At 41.6% G+C, this 24,159-nt stretch overlaps 1 protein-coding gene across 1 annotated transcript in view; it reads left to right on the plus strand.

Annotated features, from left to right (window-relative positions):
- The first annotated feature begins 3,892 nt into the window (after positions 1 to 3,892).
- CLIC4 (chloride intracellular channel 4) overlaps positions 3,893 to 24,159 on the plus strand; it is an 88,897-nt gene continuing 68,630 nt past the window's right edge. Inside the window, exon 1 of the mRNA XM_064281484.1 lies at positions 3,893 to 4,123. Coding sequence (XP_064137554.1) covers positions 4,052 to 4,123 — 72 coding nt within the window. The 5' untranslated portion in view covers positions 3,893 to 4,051. The remainder of the gene's footprint in view (positions 4,124 to 24,159) is intronic.

The raw sequence follows: 24,159 nt of genomic DNA on the forward strand, positions 1-24,159 counted from the left end.
TATTAGACATGTTGTTCTTGTTAGTTGCCATGGGGTCAGCTCCAAATCATGGAGGCCTTACGTATAAGAGAAGGAAATGTTACTAGGTCCTGAGTCATCGTCATGATTGTCTGAGTCCATTGTTTCAGCTACTGTGCCAATTTATCTTCCTGAGGGTTTCCCTCGTTTTCCCTGACCTTTTCTCGTGACTGGTCTTTCCTGATGATATATGAATTAGGCATCTCATTGCTGTGGAGTCGATTCCAACTCATAGCGCTTGACCATCTGAACCATCACTGGGACTCCCCAGTAGGAGGAGACTGGTAATAAACAAATAAATAAGTAAAATATATATCAGGTGGTGGTAAGTGTTATGGAGAAAAATAAAATGGCAGGTGCAGCCTGCAATATTGAGTTGGGTGGTATTTGGGGAGATGTCCATGAAAAGGTCACATGTGAGCAAAGACTTGAAGGAGGTGAGGGAGTGAGAGTTACAGGAATTCTGGGGGAGGAAAGTTCCAGATGCAAAGGCCCTGAGGCAGTGTCCTTGGTAGGCTCAGGAAAGCAGCAAGGAGGTCAACATGGCTGATGAGGAGGGAACAAAGCTAAGAGCAGTAAGAGATAAAGCAGCAGGGGTGTGTGAGAGAGAGCATCTCCACCCATCTTCAAGATTTGTGTGTGTGTTATAAAAACAAACATGAGTTTGGAATATAAAACACGCACACATTGTTAAAGTTGGAAGAGGAGCCTTGAATGCCATGTGTTTATGAAACCTCTCCTCTATAAATATCTCTTCCTCTCTATCTCCCCAGGCCAGCTCTGTCAATCTAAGTAAGCCACACAGGAGTGGAAATAATTGGGAAACCCTAGGTATGAGTGATTGTGACTGGGCTCTGGAGCCTCTGCCTGGGGGGCTTTCTGGGGAGCAGATAGAGTCCCTGAGAGATCCTCACTGCCTCGGGGCTCTGTGGAGGGGAATGCCACTCACTTTCTCCAACATAATATCTGTACCTGGTCAATGAGGCCTGAAGAACCCTGGTCTTCTCCTGCTTCCTTGGTCAAGTCATCTCTGTACACGGTGCTGGGACGCAGAGCTGGGCCTACAACACTCACCACAGGGACTCTTTGCTGACTCAAACTGAGTTTGATGAATCCCTCAGGCACACCTCAGAAAACAGGAACATCTCCGCCACCCCCCACAGGAACACACACAAGGTGTTCCTTGCCTAAGAGCCGAGCTGGGACTTTCTTTGAGGTTCCATTTGATCTTCTTTTGCTTGGATCTGCGTTGAACAGGTTCACCATTTTTGTTCCTTTTCATTTGGGGCGGAGGGGGAGCCTGGAAGGGACTTTGGTTCAGTTCACGATCTGGTAAAAAATTAACACTGGATCCAGTTCAGAATCCAGCCAGTCAGTTCAGTTTGTTTTTGGTTCATATCCCCATCTAAGGGGCAGACTGGTGGACTTCCTTTTCAACAAACAAGCGAGTCACTGAGTGCCTTGAGTATGGCCTGCAGGGGCAAAAGGGGACAGTACAAGACCCAGTGCAGTTATAACAGCCATCATTGAGCTGATACAAGGTTGGGCAAGTACCAGTAATTAGCCCCAACCCCTTGTAGATAATCAAACACAGGTTTAGAAGTTTTAAGGACCTTCAGGTGTCAGGATTTAAACAGTCTGACTCCAGAGTGCTCCTAATCTCTGGGATACACTGTCTCTTTAACAGTTGCTGCAATAAAATTCAACTGGAGCAACTTGCTGGGAGAGGAAAAAATTCTAAGTTTCACTGTATTTTCCATTTGTTCAAACATTCTGAGATGTGCTGTACACTAAGGGTATGGAGACAAATCTCCAAAGTCTAGCCATTCCAGAACTCACCATTCAACCTAACCTGGGGAGTGGGGAGCAGAAGCTACCAGTCAAATATTACAGAAAGTCATAAGAGGAGATAAATAACTGTTTCCAGAGGACGTGACATTTGCCCCAGACATTCAACAGCAGGAAAAAATACATAAATAAAAAATGTGCTTTACAGGAAGGTTTACAGAGCAAATTAGTTTCTTATTAAACAACTAATACACATATTGTTTTGTGATGTTTGTTGCAACCCCGCAACATGTCAACACTTTCTCCTTTTCGATCTTGGGTCCCTATTTCCATTCATCCAGCTTTTCGGTGTCCCCTTCTGCCTTCTTGTCCTTGCCCCTGGGCTGGTGTGCGCATTTAGTCTCATTTACTTGGTTGAGCTACATGTATTATTGTTTTATGGGCCTGTCTAATCTTTGGCTGAAGGGTGAGCCTCAGAAATGACTTCAGTTCTGAGTTAAAGGGTATCCGCGGGGCCATACTCTTGGGGTTTCTCCAGTCTCTGTCAGACCAGTAAGTCTGGTCTTTTTTTGTAAGTTTGAGTTTTGTGCTGTATTTTTCTCTATCTCTGTCTGGGACCCTCTATTGTGATCCCTGTTAGAACAGTCGGTGGTGGTAGCCAGGCACCATTTAGTTGTGCTGGACTCAGTCTGCTGAAGGCTGTGGTAGTTATGGTCCATTAGTCCTTTGGACTAATCTTTCCCTTGTGTCTTTGGTTTTCTTCCTTCTTTCTTGATCCAGGTGTGGTGGGACTGGTGGAGTATCTTAGGTGGCCACTCACAAACTTTTAAGACCCTAGATGATACTCACCAAAGTAGGGTGTACAACATTTTCTTTATAAACTGTGTTATACCAATTGAAGTAGTTGTCCCCTGAGACCACGGTCCTCAGCCCTCAGCCCAGTAACTTGGTCACTCAGGGGGACTAGCTGTGTCTATGAAGCTCCTATGACCTTGTATTGGTCAAGCCGTCAACAGCAGAAAATTTGATGGGAGTGCCTACCACGTGCCTGGGTGAACACATCACAGTCTCTGCCCTCAAGAGTTTCTTTCAAACTCAAAGCAGTTCCACTGGTTTGAGGATCACCTGCTTCAGAATTGCCCCAGAGATTGTTGAAATGTGAATTCCTCCCTTTTCCCGAGAATCTGATGAAGCAGCTCTGGGTGTAGAATCCAGGTGATTCTAATGCAAACCCGAGATTGCCAGGTGAATAGAAAGAGATGGTTCCAGGCAGGGGAACAGCATAGGCGGCTTGGAAGTCCTCAGTAGCCTTTAAGCACAGGGGCTGGAGTTCAGGACTAGACTCTGGGAGGGATTATTTAGTACGCAGGGCCTAGCTCAGAGCCTGGAACACAACAGGGCCTGTAAGTGTTAGTATTCTGGCTCCCCAGATAGAAACATTTAGTCAAAGGGAAACTAAGAAGTCACAAGAGGAAGAAAGGGGTGTCTCTGAGGGGATGAAAATAACTTTCCGAAAGGCTGTCCAGTAAAAGGCAGCCCCGTGTAACAGAGGGAGCTGGGGAGGTGGCCGCTGCGGGAAGGGGAGACGAGTCCTGGGGCCTGAGCCGGGGGAGACGGCGAGAGGCGCCTTATCGCCTCCCCAGACGGGTCAAAGGCGTGAGGTCACCTGGCACCACACCCGGCGCAGCTGCGGAGGACTCGCCTCTGCTGCAGCGGGAGGCGGTGTCAGGCTCGGGTCTCCGGGGAGAATTTCTCTCCCGCCCCCTCGAAAGGGGTGGCAAGGCGATCCATCCGCCGCTCCCCGCAGGCTGATTCTCAACCACCCCCCAAGGCCACGCCCCGGCCCTAGACCACGCCCCCATAGCAAGTCCTGGAGGCGTCCGAGTGGTTTCTCCGCCGGCGCCAGGCTGGTCCCTCCGCCTTCCCCGCCCGAGGCCACGCCCCCGAGCTCCAGCCGCTCTATTTCCTTTGGAGAGTCCGAAGGCGCAGGGCCTTGGCCCCGCCCCCTGCGCGGGAGCCCGCCCCGCCGCGCCCCGCCCCGCCGCGCCCCGCCCCGCGATTTGAAGTGGCTCGGGCTGCGGCCGCCTCAGAGTCGCGCGCGGGACGTGGGGCGGTACTGACTCGCTGTGGTGGCCGCGAGCTTGACGCCCGGACTCTCGAGGGAGACGCAGAGCGGCGGGAGCCGGCAGCCAGAGCAGCCTCGGAGTAGCAGCCGCCGTCTACCGCAGAGCCCAGCCGACCGGCCATGGCGTTGTCTATGCCGCTGAACGGGCTGAAGGAGGAGGACAAAGAGCCTATCATCGAGCTCTTCGTCAAGGTGAGCGCTCGCCCCGCTGCCCAGCCGGGACGAGCCCTCGGTGCCTGCTGGGCCGCGGGGGCGGTGTCCCGGGCGTGGGACGCCCCCCGCCCCAGCGTGCTGGAAGCGCCCCCGCGAGGCGCCCCGCGCCCGGGTCTGAGGGGAGCGCTGGCCCCCGCGCCCCCGGCCCATTGTCTCCGGGCCACCCGCGCCTTCCCGCCTCCGAGGGCCTGTCGAGGGAGCGGGGTGGGGACCGGGACACAGAAAACCAGCAGAAACGGGGCGGCGGGCTCCGCGGGCGTCGGGCGGTCGTCCCGCGCCCCGGTGGGTCGGGCAGAGCTGCCGGCTGAAAGGCGCCGCTCCCCTCCCGCGACTCCCCAGGGTGAGGGCGGCGGAGCGTCCTGTCACCCAGCCCACCCGGGCGCTCGGTGGTCCCCGACCCCACCCCACCGCACCCCACCCATTGGCCCCCCTACATCTAGGCTCAGCCCGGGAGCCGGAGCCTTGAGACAGTCGTGAGATGATAAACTGAACTTCTCAAGGCGCTTTTTGAAAGAAAATTCCGCTCTCTATAGGTATGAAACCATAACTTTAATTTTCGAAGCAATCTTAAAAAAAAAAAAAAAAAAGACACACACCTGGGCTGCCGGAAAAGACCGAGATTCCCAACTTGGATTTTCCTTCCTTAGGTATTTTACCACCATCTGGTTTTCTTGTTTTCAAACGCGGAGTGCTTTGTATGATGCAACATTTTGGCTGCTCCCCCCGGTGTTGTTGCCTCGGGAAAGGTTGTGTGTGCTCTTTTGTTTTGAAAGAAAAACTGATTCGGAGAAAGAATTCATAACTTGCTTGGGCTCTGAAAGGGTTGATTTTTTCCCCTCTTGTCTCCTGACTTTTTACATCCTGGAACTACCCTTTTTGCTTACAAATACTACCCCTTTTCTTTTTCTTTTTTTTCTGTAATATTTTTTCGGTTTAGGAGAGGAGAGAGAGTAGAACTTAAGAACATCTGGATCCAGCTGCCTTCCTCAAAACTTCTTGGAAATCCTTAGAGTTCTCAGTAACCTCCTTAAACAGTCTCATTCAGAGCTGGGCAACATACTGGGAAGTTTGCAGGAATCTAGAATTATTTCGTTCTTTTTTTCCTTGAGTTTTTATTTTCAAGAAAGGGTGACAATGAAGCGTGTATTTGAGAGATGGAGAGAAGAAATGATGTGCAAGTGATCAAAACTGTGCTTATTTTAGGATTTTCTTTTAAGTAATAGTTTTGGAAGCTATTTGGTCCTGGAACGGAAATAGACAGGTATAGAATCCTTAGAGAATATTCCAAAGGTCTCTTACTTTGGGTGGCAGATAACAGTATTTTCTTTTTACATCCATGTTTTTATTTGTTTTTCTTCTAAGTTTTATTTAGTTTGTTGCTGAGAATATACACAGCAACCAAAACCAAAACCAAACCAAGCCCAGTGCCGTCGAGTTGATTCCGACTCATAGCGACCCTACCGGACAGAGTAGAACTGCCCCATAGAGTTTCTGAGGCGCGCCTGGCGGATTCGAACTGCCGACCGTTTAGGTTAGCAGCGGTAACACTTAACCACTACGCCATCAGAGTTTCCATACACAGCAAAGCATACACCAATTCAGCAGTTTCTACATGTGCAATTTAGTGACACCGATTACATCCTTTGAGGTATGTAACCATTCTCATCCTCCTTTTCTGAGTTGTTCCTCATTAACATAAACTTACTGCCCCTTAAGGTTCCTATATAATCTTTCAAGTTAAATGTTGTCACTTTGATCCCATAGAGATAGTTCTTCAAAGAGCATAATTCTCAAGGCAGATCTTTTTAATGGCTCCAGAAAGTCTGGAGTCCATGAGAATTTGAAATTCTGTTCTATATTTTCTCCTTTTGATCAAGATTCTTCGATGGAATCTTTGATCAAAATGTTCGGTAATGGTAGTCAACACCACCCAGTTCTGGTCTCATGGCAAAGGAGGTAGTTCATGGAGGCAATTAGCCACACACTCCATATCCTCCTATTCCTGACTCACCTTCTTCTGTTGCTGCAGATGCATAGAGAACTCTTGTTGAGCCCTGCATGGCCCCTTGAAAGCTTTTAAGACCCCAGGCACTACACAGTGAACTAGGAGGTAGATCAGGAGCACTAATTAAGCAATTAACTGGGATGTCCCATGAAACCATGACCCTAAACCTCCAAACCAAGGAATCAAATCCCGTGAGGTGTTTGGTTGTACAGAAGCAGCCTCAGCAGCAACTTTTTTGTTGTTGTTAATGTAAATATATCACAAAACTTTTGCCAATTCAACTTTTTACATGTGTACAGCTTATTGGCTGCAGTTAAAATAATTGGCTGTGCGACCCTACCATTAATCAGTGCGATTTTTCTATCGCTGTTAACCCCCCTTTTTCCCCTTCCTCTCACCCTTGGTAATCACTAATAAACATTGGTCTCTATACATATAATTTGCCTTTTTTTGTCTCCTTGTATACGTGAAGTCATACAATATTTGCCCTTTCGTGATTGGCTTATTTCGCTCGTCACAGTGTCTTCAGGTTCCATCCATATTGTAGCATGTACCAAGACTTTATTTCTCCCTTTCGCTGAGTAGTATTCCATTGTATGTATGTACCACATTTTCTTTATCCATTTATCTGTTGGTGGGCGTTTAGATTGTTTCCACCTTTTGGCTGTTGTGAATAGTACTGCAGTGAAATTGGTATACAAGTCTCTTTGAATCTCTACTTTCAAGTCATGGATATATACCTAGGAGTGGAATTGCTGGGTTATATGGTAGTTCTATTTTTAATTTTTTGAGGAACCACCACACTATTTTCCACAATGCTGTACCATTTTGCATTCCCCCCAGCAACGGGTAAGCGTTCGAATTTTGCCACATCCTTGCCAACATTTATTATTTTCTGTTTTTTTAATCTTAACTATCATAGTGGGAATGAAATGGTATCTCCATGTGGTTTTGATTTGCATCTCTGATGACTAATGATGCTGAGCATCTTCTCATGTGTTTGGTGGCCATTTGAATGTCCTCTTTGGTGAAATGTCTATTCAGGTCCTCTGTCCATTTTATGATTGGGTTATTTGTCTTTTTGTTAAGTTGTCAAAGTTTTACATACATTTTGGTTATTAGATTCTTGTCGGATACATGGTTTCCAAAGATATTCTCCCATTTGGTATCTTGTCTTTTCACTTTTTTGGTAAAGACTTTGGATGAACAAAATTTTTAGTTTTTGTGAGGTCCCAATTATTTGTCTTTTGTTCTTTGTGCTTTTGTTATTATATTGGATAATCCATTGTTAAAAGGTGGGCCTGACAGAGTTGCCTCTGCTTGTTCTAAGAATTTTATGGTTTTAGTTTACACATTTAGGTTCTTAATCTATTTTGAATTTGTTTTTGCGTATGGTATGAGGCATGGATCCTGTTTCAGTTTTCTGCATGTGACAATCCAGTTTTCCCGGCACCATTTATCGAAGAGACTCTTCTTTTCCGTTCAAATGGTCTTGGCACCCTCGGCAAAAGTCAGTTGACCATAGATGTGTGAGTTTATTTTTGGACTGTCATTTCTGTTTCCATTGGTCTGTGTGTCTCTTGTTATACCAGTACCTGACTGTTTTGATTACTGTAGCTGTATAGTATGTTTTAAAATCAGGAAGTGTGAGTCCTCCTACTTTGTTCTTTTCTTTCAGCATTGTTTGGTTCGTCTTTCGGTTCCATATAAAGTTGAGGATTGGTTTTTCTATTTCTGTAAAGAAGACCATTGGAATTTTGATAGGCATTGCATTCAGTCTATAGATTGCTTTGGGTAGTGTTGACATCTTAACAATATTAAGTCTTCCAATCCATGAACATGGAACATCTTTCCATTTATTTATGTCTTCTTTAATCTCTTGTGGAAACCCTGGTGGTGTAGTGGTTAAGTGTTAGGGCTGCTAACCAAAACGTCGGCAGTTGGAATCCACCGGGTGCTCCTTGGAAACTCTGTGGGGCAGTTCTACTCTGTCCTGTAGGGTTGCTATGAGTCAGAATCAGCTCGACGGCAATGGGTTTGATTTTCTTGGTTTTAATCTCTTTCAGCAATGTTTTATAGTTTTTATTGTTTAACTACTTCATGTTTCTGGTTAGATTTATTCCTAGGTATTTTATTCTCTTAGATGCTATTGTAAATGGAATTATTTCCCTAATTTCCCTTTCAGATTTATCATTGCTGGTGTATCGAAACCCCAATTTTTTTTTGTTTGTTGACCTTGTACCCTACAATTTTGCTAAATTCCTCTATTAGGTCTAGAAGTTTTCTTGTGGACTCTTTGGGATTTTCTCTATGTAGAATATCGTCTATGAATTGAGATAATTTTGCTACTTTTCCAATCTGGGTACCTTTTTTTTTTTTTCTTGTCTTGATTTGCTCTGGCTAGGACTCCTAATACAATATTGAGTAGAAGTGGCAAGAGTGGGCACCCTTGTCTTATTCCAGTTTCAAGGGGAAAGCTTTCAGTCTTTCTCCATTAAGTATAATGTTGGCTTTACATGTATGCCCTGAATCATATTGAGGAGTTTCCCTTCTACTCCAATCCTGTTTTAGGGTGTTCAGTAAGAGAGTGTTTTGAATTTTATCAAATGCTTTTTTTACATCGATAGTGATGATCATATGGTTCCTTTCCTTTGTTCTGTCGATGTGGTGTATTATGTTGTTTGATTTTCTAATGTTGAACTATCCCACCATTCCTGGAATAAATCCCACTTGGTCATGGTGTATGGCTCTTTTAATGTTCTGTTAGATTCTGTTTGCTAGTATTTTGTTGAGGATTTTTGCATCTATATTCATAAGAGATAGTGGGCTGTAGTTTTCTTGTCGTGTCTTTGTTTGGTTTTGATGTCAGGGTTATGTTTGCTTCATAGAATAATTAGGGAGTATTCCTTCCCTATATTTGGAAGAGTTTAAACAGTATCCGTGTCAATTCTTCTCTAAATGTTTGGTAAAAATCCCCAGTGAAGCCATCTGGTCCAGGACTTTTTTTTTGTTGGGAGGTTTTTGATTTCTTCACTTGTTATGGGTCTGTGAGACTATTTCCCCTTGAGTCAGTTTTATTAGATTGTGTGCTTCTAAGAATTTGTCCATTTCATCTAGGTTATCTAGTTGTTGTCATACGGTGTTCCTAATAGTCTGTCATAATTCTCTTTCTATCAGGTCAATTGTAATGTCCCCTCTTTAATTTTTTATTTTGGTTATTTGCATCTTTACTCTCCTGACACGGTACTTTAGTGGTTCAGAAGGTGTAGGAAGGAACCTCAAATAAGAGAAAGGAAGAAAGAAAAAGAGGAGAGTGAGAAGCAGCATGGAGAAGGGAGAGATGTAGGTTAGAGATCAGTGTTAAAAATTTTTTTACTAAATGTGTTAGTCTTCTAGTGCTGCTACAACAGAAATACCACAAGTGGATGGCTTCATCAAAGAGAAGTTTATTCTCTCACAATTCAGCAAGGTAGAAGTCTGAATTCAGGGCACCGGCTCCAGGGGAAGGCCTTCTGTGTCTGTTGGCTCTGGAGGAAGGTCCTTGCTACCAGTCCTCCCCTGGTCCGGGAGCATCTCAGTACAGAAACCTCAGGTCCAAAGGCCATGCTCTGTTCCGGGCACTGCTTTCCTGGGTAGGAGGTCCCCCACTCTCAGCTTGCTTTCCTTTCTTTTTATCTCTTGAGAGATAAAAGGTGGTGCAGGCCACACCCCAGGGAAACTACCTTTACATTGGATCAGGGATGTGACCTTAGTAAGGGTGTTACAATCCCACCCTAATCCTCTTTAACATAAAATTACAATCACAAAATGGAGGACAACCCCACAATACTGGGAATCATGGCCCAGCCAAACTGATACAAAATGCTTTTGGGGGAACATAATTTAATCCATGACAGCTAGGAGTAGAAAGGACTTTCCATGAACTCAAAAAGTGTATCCACCAAAAATGATACTTAATAGTGAAACTTCAGAAGTAGCATTAAATTTAGAATCAGATAAGGATCTATCTGTTATGGCTTCTATTCAGCATTGTACTGGAGGTCCTCACTAATGTAATAAGACAAGAAAAAGAAATGATGCATAGAAGGGAAGAGATCAGTGCTGAGTGCCCCCCCGCCAAACAAAAACAGAAACAAAAAATCTAAACCTGTTGCTGTTAATTCCAACTCATAGTGACCCTGTAGGACAGAGTAGGACTGCCCCACAGGGCTTCTAAGGCTGTAATTGTTACAGAAGCAGACTGCCACATCTTTTCCTGCAGAGTGTCTGGTGGGTGCTAACCTTTTGGTTAGCAGCTGAGTGCTTAACCACTGTGCCACCAGAGTTCCTCAGAATCCCCCAGTATTAATGTAACCCTTCAGTGAGAAGGAAGTGGGTGTGGTACACTGTTTTCCAAACTTCAGTTACTTGCTTTTACCCCTTCCCAGGTTTCTATATTTGTGTTAAATCTGTGCTATTACTTACTAATACAACCTGTTTTTTTTAAAAAAACAGCTTAGTTGTAGACATAATATCTATAAAACTATGGATTAAATGTGCTAATTATGTTTTTTATATGCATAGCTTTTAAAAGTAAAAAATGTTTGTGAACTGCCTAAAAGTGTCCTGTTTACTATTAGTTGTGAGCCTTTCTCACTAGGTTTGATGGCAGAGAACCAGGGTGCAAGTCACAGTTCTGTACTTACTGGCAAGTTGTTTCCCCTCTCTGAGATTTATTTTCCTCATTTGTGAAATGACAGGTTTCTGCTGCCCTGGGATTCAGCGTAGGCAAAATTTTGCACTGTTACAGACCAGGATAGTTATTTCAAAGACGAAGAAAGGGACCAGGTCAATTGTGGTAAAGCTATTCTTGATTTCTTGTCAGTACCTGTGTGTGGGATATGCACATGGGGGAAAATGACCTTATAAATCATTTTGGAAGCAGTGAGGGGCCAGAGGTATGCATCAGGGTTGTTATGCCTTTACCATACTTACACAATCTGTATGCTGAGCAAATAATCCGAGAAGCTGGACTATATGAAGAAGAATGTGGCGTCAGGATTGGAGGAAGACTCATTACCAACCTGCGATATGCAGATGACACAACCTTGCTCGCTGAAAGCGAAGAGGTCTTAAACTCTTACTAATGAAGTTCAAAGACTACAGCCGTCAGTATGGCTTACACCTCAACATAAAAGAAGCAAAAATCCTCACAACTGGACCAGTAAACAACATCGTGATAAATGGAGAAAAGGTTGAAGTTTTCAGGGATTTCGTTTTACTTGGATCCACAATCAGCACCCATAGAAGCAGCGATCAGACAATCAAATGACATACTGCATTGGGCAAATCTGCTGCCAGAGACCTCTTTAAAGTGTTAAAAAGCAAAGATGTCACTTTGAGGACTAAGGTGCACCTGACCCAAGCCGTGATATTTTCAGTTGCCTCATATGCATACAAAAGCTGACCAATGAATAAGGAGGACTGAAGAAGAATCAATGCCTTTGAATGATGGTGTTGGTGAAGAATACTGAATATATCATGGACTGCTAGAAGAACAAACAAATCTGTCTTGGAAGAAATAACAGCCAGAGTGCTCCTTGGAAGTTGAGGATGGTGAGACTTCGTCTCATGTACTTGGGATATGTTATCAGGAGGGACCAGTCCTTGGAGAAGGACATCATGCTTGGTAAAGTCAAAGGTCAGTGAAAAAAAAGAAGACCCTCAACGAGATGGATTGACATGGTGGCTGCAAAAATGGGCTCAAACATAGCAATTGTGAGGATGGCGCAGGACGAGACAGTTTTTCATTCTTTTGTGCATATGGTCGCTGTGAGTCAGAAACAACTTGACGGCACCTAAAGACAGTAACAACCTTGTAAATGTAATTATTTTGAAAGCAGTGAGGGGGCAGAGGCTCCAGTTGTCCAGAGTAGTGTGTTAAACCGTGCTAATTATTTTGCCCAGAGGTGTCTGAGTCTGTAGCAGAAAACTATTATTTACAGTTATTGCACGTAGCAGAAATAGGATAATTAGAAATGGGAGGGGGGCATATAGGGGGTTTAAGAGGATATGGAGGGTATCTATCTAGGACTGAGCTTTAAATTTAAGAGAATTATGCTTCCCAACTAACGTGACTAAACTTACAGCCACATTTCCTTCCTTTTGAGTATTATTTTGGCGTTGTTTCCCATTTTTGTTTGTTTACCGCAACACCTAGAGGATAAGACACCCTCTCATTAGTAAAAGAGGCTTCTAATGGCAGTCTTCCTCCACTGTGGAGATGCCCTCCTGCACACCCTAAGGATCCCAATACCAAAAAACAAAAACCGAAGCCATTATCGTTGAATCAGTTCCAACTCACAGCGACCCTGTAGGACAGAGTAGGTCCAGACAGGTGTGTATGTTCTGATACCAGCCTCATTTGGGAATCACCCTTATAATCTGATCTCTCTCTCTGGATTTCTAACCCCAAGGCAAGTTACTTCATGTCTGTGTCTCATCTGCACAATTGGGATACTAATCGACTCAGCCTCATGGGATTAAATATATGTAGTATGGGGCCCTCTTGGCGCAGTGGTTAAACATTTGGCTGCTAACCAAAAGGTCTGTAGTTGGAATCTACCAGCTGCTCCTTGGAAACCCTATGGGGCAGTTCTGCTCTGTCCTGTGCGGTCACTATGAGTTATAACCGACTCGACGGCAGTGGGTTGGATTTTTGGTTTTAGTATGCAATAAGTTTAGAATGTTGTCCAGTACTCAGTAAGCAAATATGTGTTATTGTCACTTGTATGTAAATGTTTATATGTAGATCTCATGTGTTAAATAGACAATAAGTTCTTTGAGGGTAGGACCTTTGTTTTCACAGTGCCTGGTACATAGAGGGTACCAAGTGTTTAAAATGAGGTTTCTCCCTCCTATTTCACAGCATTTTGCTGTCAATATATGTGTCTTCTGGGCTTTGAATCAGAAACCACTTAAATAGATCCTGACTATCTGAATTTCAAACCTTGGTCCTTTGTCCAACTTTCCCTAGGCACCAAAACTCCATGTGATTTTATCTACCCATCTCTTTTTTCCTCCATTATTACTTTTAGTTTTTTTCCTGTATCTACCGTATTTTCTACCGACTGTTCTTCTTGGCTGTGTTCCTAATTTGGAGAACCAAGACTTCTGTAATGGGTAAAAGTAAACATCTGTTGGGCCACAAAATGAGAGAAGTTGGGAGGATACTGGATTTTTTTCATTTGTTTGTATAAGCCCAGCTCCTGTTGATGCTGTTGCCTCTCTCAGGCCTGCCCCGTAGTGTTGTGTGAGATGATGGCTGTTTCCGATGTCAGTTTTGGAAGTGGTCTCTTTGCAGAGCTTTAGGGGCTAGAATTTAAACTTGTCGTTTTACTGCTGTGAATAGTAACAGCTATTTTTTATCATTGCTGATAATTTAAATTTAAATTTAATAATTTAATAAATTTAAATTTAATAATTTAAATTATTAAATGATAACTTATATGTATTAATTAGGGTTGTCTAAGGGGACAATGGTGGTTCAGTGATAAAATTCTTGCCTTCCATGCTGAAGACCCGGGTTCGATTTCCCACCAGTGCACCTCATCTGCAGCCGTGTCAGTGAAGGCTTGCATGTTGCTATGATGCTGAACAGGTTTTAGTGGAGCTTGCAGACCAAGAAGGACTAGGAAGAAAGGCTTGGTGATCTACTTCTGAAATCAGCCAGTGAGAATCCTATGGATCACAATGGTCCAGTACCCAACCTATGTTGGGAATGTTGTGGGGATGATACAGAATCAGGCAGTACTTTATTCCACTGAGTATGTGGTTTCTGTGAGTCAGGGGCTGACTCAGTGGCAGCTAACAATGCCACCAACAAGCTTTTGATAAAAGTATCCCCCTTAAAGCAATGGATCAAATGAGATGGAAGTTTCTTTGTTACCTAGCAGTCCAGGGAGGGTGTCGTAGATGTTGGGGGGCTTTCCTCTCAGAGTAATTTAAGGACCAAGTTTTTTTTCTGCCACCCCCTAGGCTATTGTCTTCCTCTGAGTTGTCAGAGTGGCTGGCAAGTCCTGACTGCAGCTAGTGGGAAGTGGAGAGTGTAAAGGAGCTACATCTCTCTCAAGGTTTCCAGCCCAGAGGTTCCACCTGTCATTTTGTTTCACATTTAACTGCAGAGAACTTAATCACATGGCCTCATTTAACTGCAAAAAAGGCTGAGAAATATTGACTAGCCGTGTACCACCGGGAAACCCTGGTGGCGTAGTGGTTAAGTGCTACGCCTGTTAACCGCAGGGGTTGGCAGTTTGAATCCGCGAGGCGCTCCTTGGAAACTCTATGGGGCAGTTCTACTCAGTCCTATAGGGTCGCTATGAGTCGGAATCGACTCAACGGCACTGGGTTTGGTTTTTGGTTTTTTGTGAAGCGCTAAGAACGGTGCTTGGTTGTTCTGAATTGTTGTTAATATTAATTGCAGGCTTCATCAATAGAATTCAGAGGATTCTGTAAATCTTTTAAATTACATATAAAACTCCATGTAAACCTTCTTCCTAGAGGTTCCTAACCCTTGGTTAAGAACCACTATTGTAAAAGAAGTAAATGGTAGAATTTTGAGAGTTTACAATAATTCATACAACTAAAATATAAAAGGAGGGTGTCTTATCATCTAGTGCTGCTATAACAGAAATACCACAAGTGGATGGCTTTAACAAACAGAAGCTTATTCTTTCACAGTCTTAATAGGCTAGAAGTCCATATTCAAGGCATCAGCTCCCGGGGAAGGCTTTCTCTCTTTTTTGGCTCTGGAGGAAGGTCCTTGTCATCAGTCTTCCTCTGGACTAGGAGCTTCTCAGTGCAGGGACCCATGGTCCAAAGGACCCGCTATTCTCCTGGCCCTTGCTTCTTGGTATGAGGTCCCCAAATTACTCTGCTCCCTTCTCTCTCTTATATCTCAAAAGAGATTGTCTTAAGGCACAATCCGATCTTGTAGATCTCATCAACATAACTGTCCATAATCCACCTCATTAACATCATTGTGATAGGATTTACAACACATAGGAAAATCACATCAGATGACAAAATGGTGGACAGTCACACAATTCTGGGAATCATGGCCTAGCCAAATTGATGCACATATTTTTCGGGGGCACAGTTCAATCCATGACAAAGGGGTTGGGCTAGGTGATCACTAAGGTCATTTCTGGTTCTGATTATCTGTGACTTACAGTATTAGGCATGAGCTAAGTGCCTAATACTGAGCTAGGTACTGTGGAAGATATAAAAAGTTATATTTCCTGTCTTTAGGTCTATACATTATGTTGGAGAGAATAACAAAAAGATGGCATATGCTTAAGGAGTCAAATGTGGTTCACATTAAGTTGGGCTAGGAGATGTGGGGAAAGATGGAAGTAGGATCGACCCTGACCTTGAAAAAGTGAGTGAATAGGTGGATTGGGAGTATCCAAGAATGGGAATGTTAGCTTTTAGCCATCAGTTACAAACTCCTTATGCAGGAAACATTTGATAGATTGGTAAGATTGAAAGAAGGAAATCAAGAATGATTCGAATCCATGGTGCCAGGGAGACAATTTATATAATGTCAGGGAGACAAGTTATTTAAAACTTGAGGATGGTTTAGGTCTTTGCTCATACATTACAATTTTTCTAGCCTTTTTCATGGCTCCTGCATTTGCCTATTTTTCAGATTGCTGTCTGTTCAATAACTGCTGTCGAGTTGATTCCGACTCATAGTGACCCTATAGGACAGAGTAGAACTGTCCCATAGGGTTTCCAAGGATGTAGATGTTTACAGAAGCATACTGCCACATCTTTCTCCTGTGGAGTGGCTGGTGGGTTTGAACTGCTGACCTTTTAGTTGGCAGCTGAGCACTTTAACCACTGCACCACCAAAGGCTCCTGTCGGTAGCAGTTAGGAAGGGGAAAATGGATGATACAGATGAGCAGACTCTCAGCTATTTTGCCAGTCTAAAATGGAAGTTCTTTATACTTTGTTTCAATGGTAGACTTCAACCTGAACTTTTTGTTTTATATACACAGAGCAAATGAAATAAAATTTCTATAGGAAATTATGCCAAGAACTTTGTTCCAGTAATTGAACAAAAAGTATTTTAACATCAAGACAGTATTGCCTTGAATCTAATAGGTTTGCCATTTATTCAGGATTTCCAGATGGGAAAATTTAGGAGATAGAAATGAACATAAAATGTGAAGTTATTGTAAACTCTTTTCTTTGTTACTTTTTGCCTGAGCTGTTCCTAAAAACCCAAGGTGGTGATTTTGGTTAAATGTAAAATTCTGAGAGAAAGGGGCCCAGAATGGGGAAGAGACAGGAGGCTTCCTAGCCAAGTGGTTTGGACACATGGGAAACCTAACGTAGCCTGAGCAATGACAGGAAAGAGGCAATCAGGAGGACCTGGCTGTCACTAAAAGTCACAGTTGTTTTAGAAGGATGCTTACAGAGGTGTCTAGAAGCCGATAAAAGGATGGTGAGCAAGACTTTCCCACTTCCTGTTTTTTAGAGCTGTGGAGCCTTAGTGTTCTGGAGCCTCGTGAATAGGAAATTAGTGAGTTCATATAAGGGAAATGTGTTAGGATGGGAAGTATAATTAAGGCATGAATTAAGATTTTGATCAAGTAGGGAGTAAGCTAGGATGGGTTTGTCCATTTTAGAGGCTTTGATAAGGAATGGACAGGGAATTTCTGAAGGAAAATAACATTTATGGCATGATTACAAAGCACCTAAGTATGATTTAACAAATTTAATTCAGGGTATCAGTTTGTGAATTTTCTTGGAACTTTGAATTCTGTTGCCATTTTTGAATCTTGGCTGTCCCTCAGCGCTTAGTACCAAGTACAGGTATAAGGAATACCAATTAGCCTTATTTGGGTTCTGTTTATTTCCTTTATTTAAAATACAAAACCAAGAGACTGTATTATCCTAATTATAAATTTATGAAAGCGACAACTTAATGTAGATAAATAAGACTGTATTTGAAAGTTGTGCCGAAGATAGATTAGGAATATCTTAAATTTTAACATCCATGTTTTGAAGAAGTAATAGTATTAGAACCAGTGCCAAGTATTGGCCTTAAAGTTCATCCTGTATGTATTTTACATACTTTTAAACTACCTTTCATATATTTTTTGTTTCTCTTGAAGTTGCAATACAGCATGACTCAAGTTTACGCTAGGAGTATAACAGATTTTATTTTTTTCTTTATGGTAATAAAATTATTTTTCCAGCTTTACCTGTGCAATAATTCATTCTCATGAAAAGGATTTAATTCTTGTTATAGAATAATAAAAGTGTCAGTCATCTGTAAAGACTGCAAGTGTTGAATTCTACCACCATGCAGTTTAGCTGTGCAGTTTTGTATGTGGGAGAAGAAAAAGAATCTGAACAAACATTGCCGAATGAATACAAAAACATTTAGACAAAAGCTGAGGTGATTAATTAAGAACTTCTAAGAATAGGTGAATTCCATGTATGTTTTCCTCCAATAACAACCAGATACTTAATTTTGGAGGTAGAGACCAGGTGCAGTTATTCTAGAACATATTCAGAAAAGTTCCTAGAGTGGATGTTGATTAAAACCAAATTAGGCTGTTGTGCTACTTAGAAAAGTGCAAGAGTGGTAGCTGTGAGAACATATTCACAAGACTGAAGTGAAAATTTCTCAAAGACATAAACTTCTGAAGAATGTGCAGTTTTATATTACTTGATGTTCTAGGTTACAGCACATTTCAGTTAACACAGGGATCTAAAATTTTGGCTTAAAAATATTTAGAGCTTGTCAGTTCTTCATTAAATCATGTAAAAACTGCTGCTAGCCATCAGTAACACAGACTTTATTTACATTTTGTAATTGTCAGTAGGATCCTTGATTATAAATTCACTTAAAGTAATTTAGCATGAGTAATTTTTTAATTTTTAACCTTAAGTCTGTTTTTAATTATTGGCTCAAAATTTGAAAAGTAATGTCATTGCCTTTCTGCTTTCTAGTATATTCACGTGTGTATTATGCTTTTTGAAAATAAGTGTTTTTTGCATTTGTAAAACCTACAAAATAAAAATAAACATTACTATAACCCTACCTCCTAGAAATGACTATTGTTATGTTGTTATATGTCCTAGTCATTTTTCATAAACTTGCATGAATTATTAATGAAAGTTTATATATAATCTTTTAATGTTCTTCATAGTAATAGAATATTTAGATCAGTGAAAAATGAAATCCAATATGATATGTAACATGTTATGAATTAAGTTAGTCATGTCAAGGGTTTCATTTTACTTGGATCCACAATCAACACCCATGGAAGCAGCAGTCAGGAAATCAAAAGACACATTGCATTGGGCAAATCTGCTGCAGAAGACCTCTTTATAGTATTGAAAAACAAAGATGTTACCTTGAAGCCTAAGATGCACCTAACTCAAGTGTTTTTAGCTACCTCGTATGCATACAAAAGCTGGACAAAGAATAAGGAAGACTGAAGAAGAACTGACGCCTTTGAATTGTGATGTTGGCAAAGAATATTGAATATGCTGTGGACTGCCAAAAGAACAAACAACTCTGTCTTGGAAGAAGTACAACCAGAGTGCTCTGAAAAGCAAGAATTGTGAGACTGTGTCTCACATACTTTGGGCTTGTTATCAGGAAGGATCAGTCCCTGGTGAAGGACATCATGCTTGGTAAAGTAAAGGGTCAGTGAAAAAAGAGAAGGACCCTCAAGGAGATGGATTGACACAGTGGCAGCAGCAGTGGGCTCAAGCATAACAGCAATTGTGAGGATGGCACAGGACCGGACAGTGTTTCATTCTGTTGTACATAGGGTTGCTATGAGTCGGAACCGATTTGGTGGCACCTAACAACAACAGCAACAAATTAAGTGAATTGGTTTATTTTATTTAGGTTTTATAAAAGAAACTCAGATTATATCTGAATTTATCTTTCTAGCAACACTAAAAGAGCATTTACTCTGTTTGATCTTTGCTGGAAGGAAGCAAATACAAACCTTTATGTTGTGACATCTGGCAACACCTAGAATTGCTCATGCAGTACATACGGTTTAAATGGTGTGAAGGCAGGCGTTTCCTTTGTTGGCCTTTAGGAGAAATTTGTTCTGAAAGTCCAAATTATTTTTTAGTATTAATTTCTCCCTTTAATATCTATGTAATGGGTAAGATATGCCCATTTTATAGTTGGAGATTATAAGATACAGTCTTTGGCTAGGAACAGTCTAGCACAGTATAGGGACTAAAATAGAAGTAAATGTTGAATATTTTCCATGTTCTAAGTGCCCGAGAGATCAAAGAGTAAGAACAGGCCCTTTGTCTTCAAGGATCTCACAATGTAGCCTAATGAACAGTCAGATGGCAAGTAAACCGTCATGGTTGATGATGGTAGTCAGGTTCTTAGCATCATCTTTTTTCCATAAAATATATTGACTTTTTGTCTCATGTGCTTTTTTAATCCAGCTGAATTAAAGCCTTAAGAAATGATTTATGTGGCAACTTAAATGAGATAATTGACTTACAGATAAATGAGGTGTTTATGTTATATTCTAATAGGTAAAAGGTAGCTGGTATTTCTAAATCTGCTAAGTGCAGTTTATTGCCATTTATTTAAAGAAGCGTATATTTTCCCTCAATAACTAGTTCTCTGTTATATTTTGCAATTTTAATCTAAAATAAAACTGATGTTTTTTGCCTCAAATCTTAAATGGATCCGACCGTCCCTAGTTGCTTATTGAATTAGGTATAAACTCCTTGATCCTGTAGTTATAGTCTTTCAGATGATGTATTATATTTCCAGCCTTGTTGACCACTGCAGCCCCAGATATACTTCATATTCTAGCAAGATTGGTCCTGAACATGCTGTGTACTTTTCTACCTTTGTAGAAGATTTTTTCTGATGGTTCCGTTGCTTGACATACCTTTGGCCTCTCCAGCCTCTTTCCCTATCCCTAATTTCTGCCTGTCAGAATAACATCTGTCTCCTTTCATTCATTTGTTTAACAAATAATTGAGGCACTGTTCTAGGTGCTGGGATGCATCAATGAACAAAGTCCCTGCATTATAGCAGTTGTGTTGTAGTTCGGAGAGGCAAATGATAAATATATGTCTACTAGTGATAACGTGCTATGAAGAAAAATAAAATAGTGTAGAGAGTATAGAGAATGGCAAAACAAAACAAACGAACAAAAAACCCCAAAACCCCCAAGACCTTTTGGTAAGCAGCCAAGCTCTTAATCACTGCATCACCAGGGCCCCATAGAGAATGGCAGTGGGTGCTAGTTTTAGCTTAATAGGATCATTCTGGTAACCCTGTGCATGATAGAATATAGGGAGACAAGGACAGAAGCAGGAGTACTATCTCAATAATTCAGGCAAGAGATGATGGTGGCTTGGACCAGAATGGATACAGTACAGGGAGGAGTGAGAAGTAGTCTGATTCTAGATATACTTCTGAAGTGGAGATAAGCATTTCCTGATGTGGAGATAATAGGGTTTCCCGATGGCTTGGATGTGAAATGCAAGAGAAAGAGCACCCAAGGATGATTCTGAGGTTTTTGTCCTGAGTAGCTAGAATGGTGGAGTTGCCATTAACTGAGATGGGGGAAGGCTGTGGGAAGAGCTGGTTCTGATGGGGAGAAAATCAATTTTTGACATGTTAAATATGTTAAGACTTCATGAAACCTGTAGTCTAGTGGGAGAGACTTCTGTTAAACACAAAAGTAAATACAGTATGTAATTAAGGAAGAGAATAGGGCATCTTGAGAAAGAATGATGGAAATTAGCTGGAAGCTCACTGAGGGCTTTTCTGAGGAAATGACATAGGGAAGAGCATTCCAGCCTGAAAGAGTCGGCGTGTGTAAAGGCTGGAAATACTCAAGAAATTGAGGTGAGTATGGCTGGAATATAGAGAACCAAAGTGGGGAATGAGGGAGGCTAGATCATGGCGGTCCTTGCATGGTATGAATTTTATCATAAAATGGCAGTTTTCAAAAGGGTTTCAGTGAGGGAGTGATACGGCTAGATCTGTATTTTAAGATGAGCACTCTGGCTGCTGTTTGGAGGATAGATTGAAGGGAAGCAAGAGTGGAAACAAAGAAAACTCTTTGGAGGCCATTACAGTCAGGAAAGATGATGGTGACTTGGATTAGGGTGGTGATGGAGAGAAGAGAAGAGATTTGAGATTTTGGAGGTAGCGGAATAGGAGATGTTGACAAAGAGCACGTGTGTGTGCAGGAGAATTGGGTTTCTAATTGATGAGGTGCCTTTGAGATGGATGAGGGGCAGATGTTGGAGGGGTTATCAGATGTTCATTTTTTTTACCTAATGAGTTTGAAGTGACTGAGATATCAAGTAGAAAGGTAGGCATTTAGTACAGGTCTGATGCTTAGAAAGAAGTCTAGGCAGGTGAGAGAAATTCAAGACTTGACATATATATGATATTCATGTGCTATTTATTTAAAGTGGTCGAAGTCATTCTCTGCATGAGTGAAGAATAAGGAAAGTGCCCAGGACCAAGTTCTCAGGAATTCTCAACACTTAAGGGTTGGGGGAAAAAAAAAAAAATTTTTTTTTTTTTAAGGGTTGGGTAATGGAGGAAAAGCTGGGAAAGGAGAACAGGGAGGGGTTTAAATACAGTAGTAGTAGTAAGAGGACAACTATGAGAGTGAAGTGCTTGAGAAGCTACTAGCTAGCTGCGTGAGTCGGTTTGGACTCATGGCGACCCCACATGTATCTAGGAGACAGTTTTAAGATGAGACTGACCAGTTGTGTTGCAACTGCTGGGAGTCCAAGTAAGATAAGACTGTGTTTTGGAAATTGAATGCAAAGTTTTAAAAGTTTTCTCCTGATGCGTGGCTAGACTTTGCAAGATTAACTCTCCATAAGATGGTACATTTGGGGGCATTAATATTGTACATTTTTTCTCTGATGTTGGAACTAAGAACAGTCCTTCCCATAGGCAAAATGAAGTTCTAGCCTGAATAAAATCTGTCCTTTACCGTTTAATTTGACCTCTTATAAAACTTCCCCTGCTTCTGGTATCCTCTCCTGGCATTTCACAGAATTTTTATCATTGCTTCCTTCCTTTATTACTGGCAAATATCCCTTTAAATGTGGTAAGACGGTTGTAATGTAAGGCATTTGATTACTTGCCTAAACCTATTCCTTTGTCTTTTATTTAAAATAATATCTTGTGCTCAAATTTAGGACTCACCGATAAAGCCCTAAATTCCTTCTTATTTACGAAGGAGTTTGTGCATTCTTCTACTGCAACTCCTTTTTTAGTACCAGTTTAAGCAATCATTCATTAAACAAGCTAAGTGCCAGGAACTGCTCTACACTCTGGGGAAACAAAGAAAATGTGTCTTCAAGCTCCAGTAGACCAGACATGGTCCATAATGTAGGAAGGAATACTGTACACCATCCTCTTAGAGGGGAAAATATTATCCATGGAATCATCATAACTCATCAGCAGGGGAGACTGAGGCCTTTTTCACTATTTGGAAGGTCTGGTTTGCATATTTATTCCCACTGACTTACTTTTCTGTTCATTTCTTAAATACATGATATAGAAGAATATTTCATGCTTAATAATTGTAAACATTTTTACAGCATTTTCTATATGCCAGGCACTGTGTTAAGTGCATTTCCTGTAATAATACATTTGGTTGTTACTCAATAAAATGTTGAAGAAATGTACTGAAGCTCTGTTTTCCTTGCACAGACTTGATTCCAGAGAGGGTGGTGGAAACAAAAGAAATAAAAGATCATGTAATTGTCTGGGAAAAAGCAAATGCCTATTAAATTTACAGAAATCATTGTATAAGAAGCCATAGAAATAGGTTGAGAGAGTGATTACAAATCACCTCAAACAACAAGGGCTCAGTTCGTATTTGCTGTTTTGATTTAGTGCTTCAAAATGATTCTTCTAGATTGAAATGAAGAGATTTACTTTTTTTTTTTTCCTCTCAAAGTAAAAGAGATTGAAGGGAGAGTCCAGGACTGTGCTTCGGCCCTCAGCAAGGTCTTTGTGATTCCATTTCTTTGTCACTGGAATGAAGAGCCGTGACAGTCATTGTCCTGATGATCCAACAGGGACCCCTATGCTGGATTATAATGTTGCCTCAGTATTGCTTATGAAGGTTATTTCTATCCTTTGTAATGTTGCAGACTTGAAATCTCAAGATGAGTGCAACGGGATGGTTGTTGAATTGAAGTATCATTTGTATTCCCTGCGTAGGCACTGAAATAGTCTGTTTTGAAGTTGAAGATTGTTGAAATTAGTATGTCAACTAGGCAATTGAGTTTTCGTGTGGAAGACTGGATCTTTAGTGTTATGTTGTCATAGCATAGTGGTTAAAACGTGGACTCTGGAGCTGGGTAGCCTGTATTTGAATCCTGATTATGCCTTAGAATCTCCACTGGGGTCATAGGATCTACCTCTTTGAGTTTCTGTGGTGATTAAAAGAGTTAATATTAGAAAAACACTTAGAACAGTGCCTCACACATAGTGAGCATTGTTTGCTTATTCTTCCATGAACCTCTGGGGATGCTGAGTTGAGAATGTGTTGACCCGTGATTAGTTTATATTAGTTCAATATGTGTAGTTTAAACCTCCAGGATGTTACTAAGAGGAGTATCTACCAGCCTGCCACTACACATAGGTGGGGAACTTTCCCTTATTTATCAGAAAAGCATGATTAGTGCAAAAAAAGTCTGAGGTTAGACTTGCATTTATCTGTGAACTTCAGTGAAGCGTGATCCTAATATGTGTCAACACTTACTAGGTAACTAAAAGACAATGCGATTGGACTCTGACATCTTAGACCGTCTGCCTCAGCAGCTCTTTCTGGACTTGTAGCTAAAGCTGAGAGTCCGTTATTAGTAAGTTTTTTTTTTTTTAAGTGGATGTTAAAAGAATAGGAATAAGATACTACATATAGGCCAGAGTGGTTCTGAGGAGTACCTTTGAATTATGGATTTTGGCTT

This window comes from Loxodonta africana, chromosome 3, assembly GCF_030014295.1.
Source record: "Loxodonta africana isolate mLoxAfr1 chromosome 3, mLoxAfr1.hap2, whole genome shotgun sequence".
In the NCBI taxonomy this organism is placed as follows: Eukaryota; Metazoa; Chordata; class Mammalia; order Proboscidea; family Elephantidae; genus Loxodonta; species Loxodonta africana.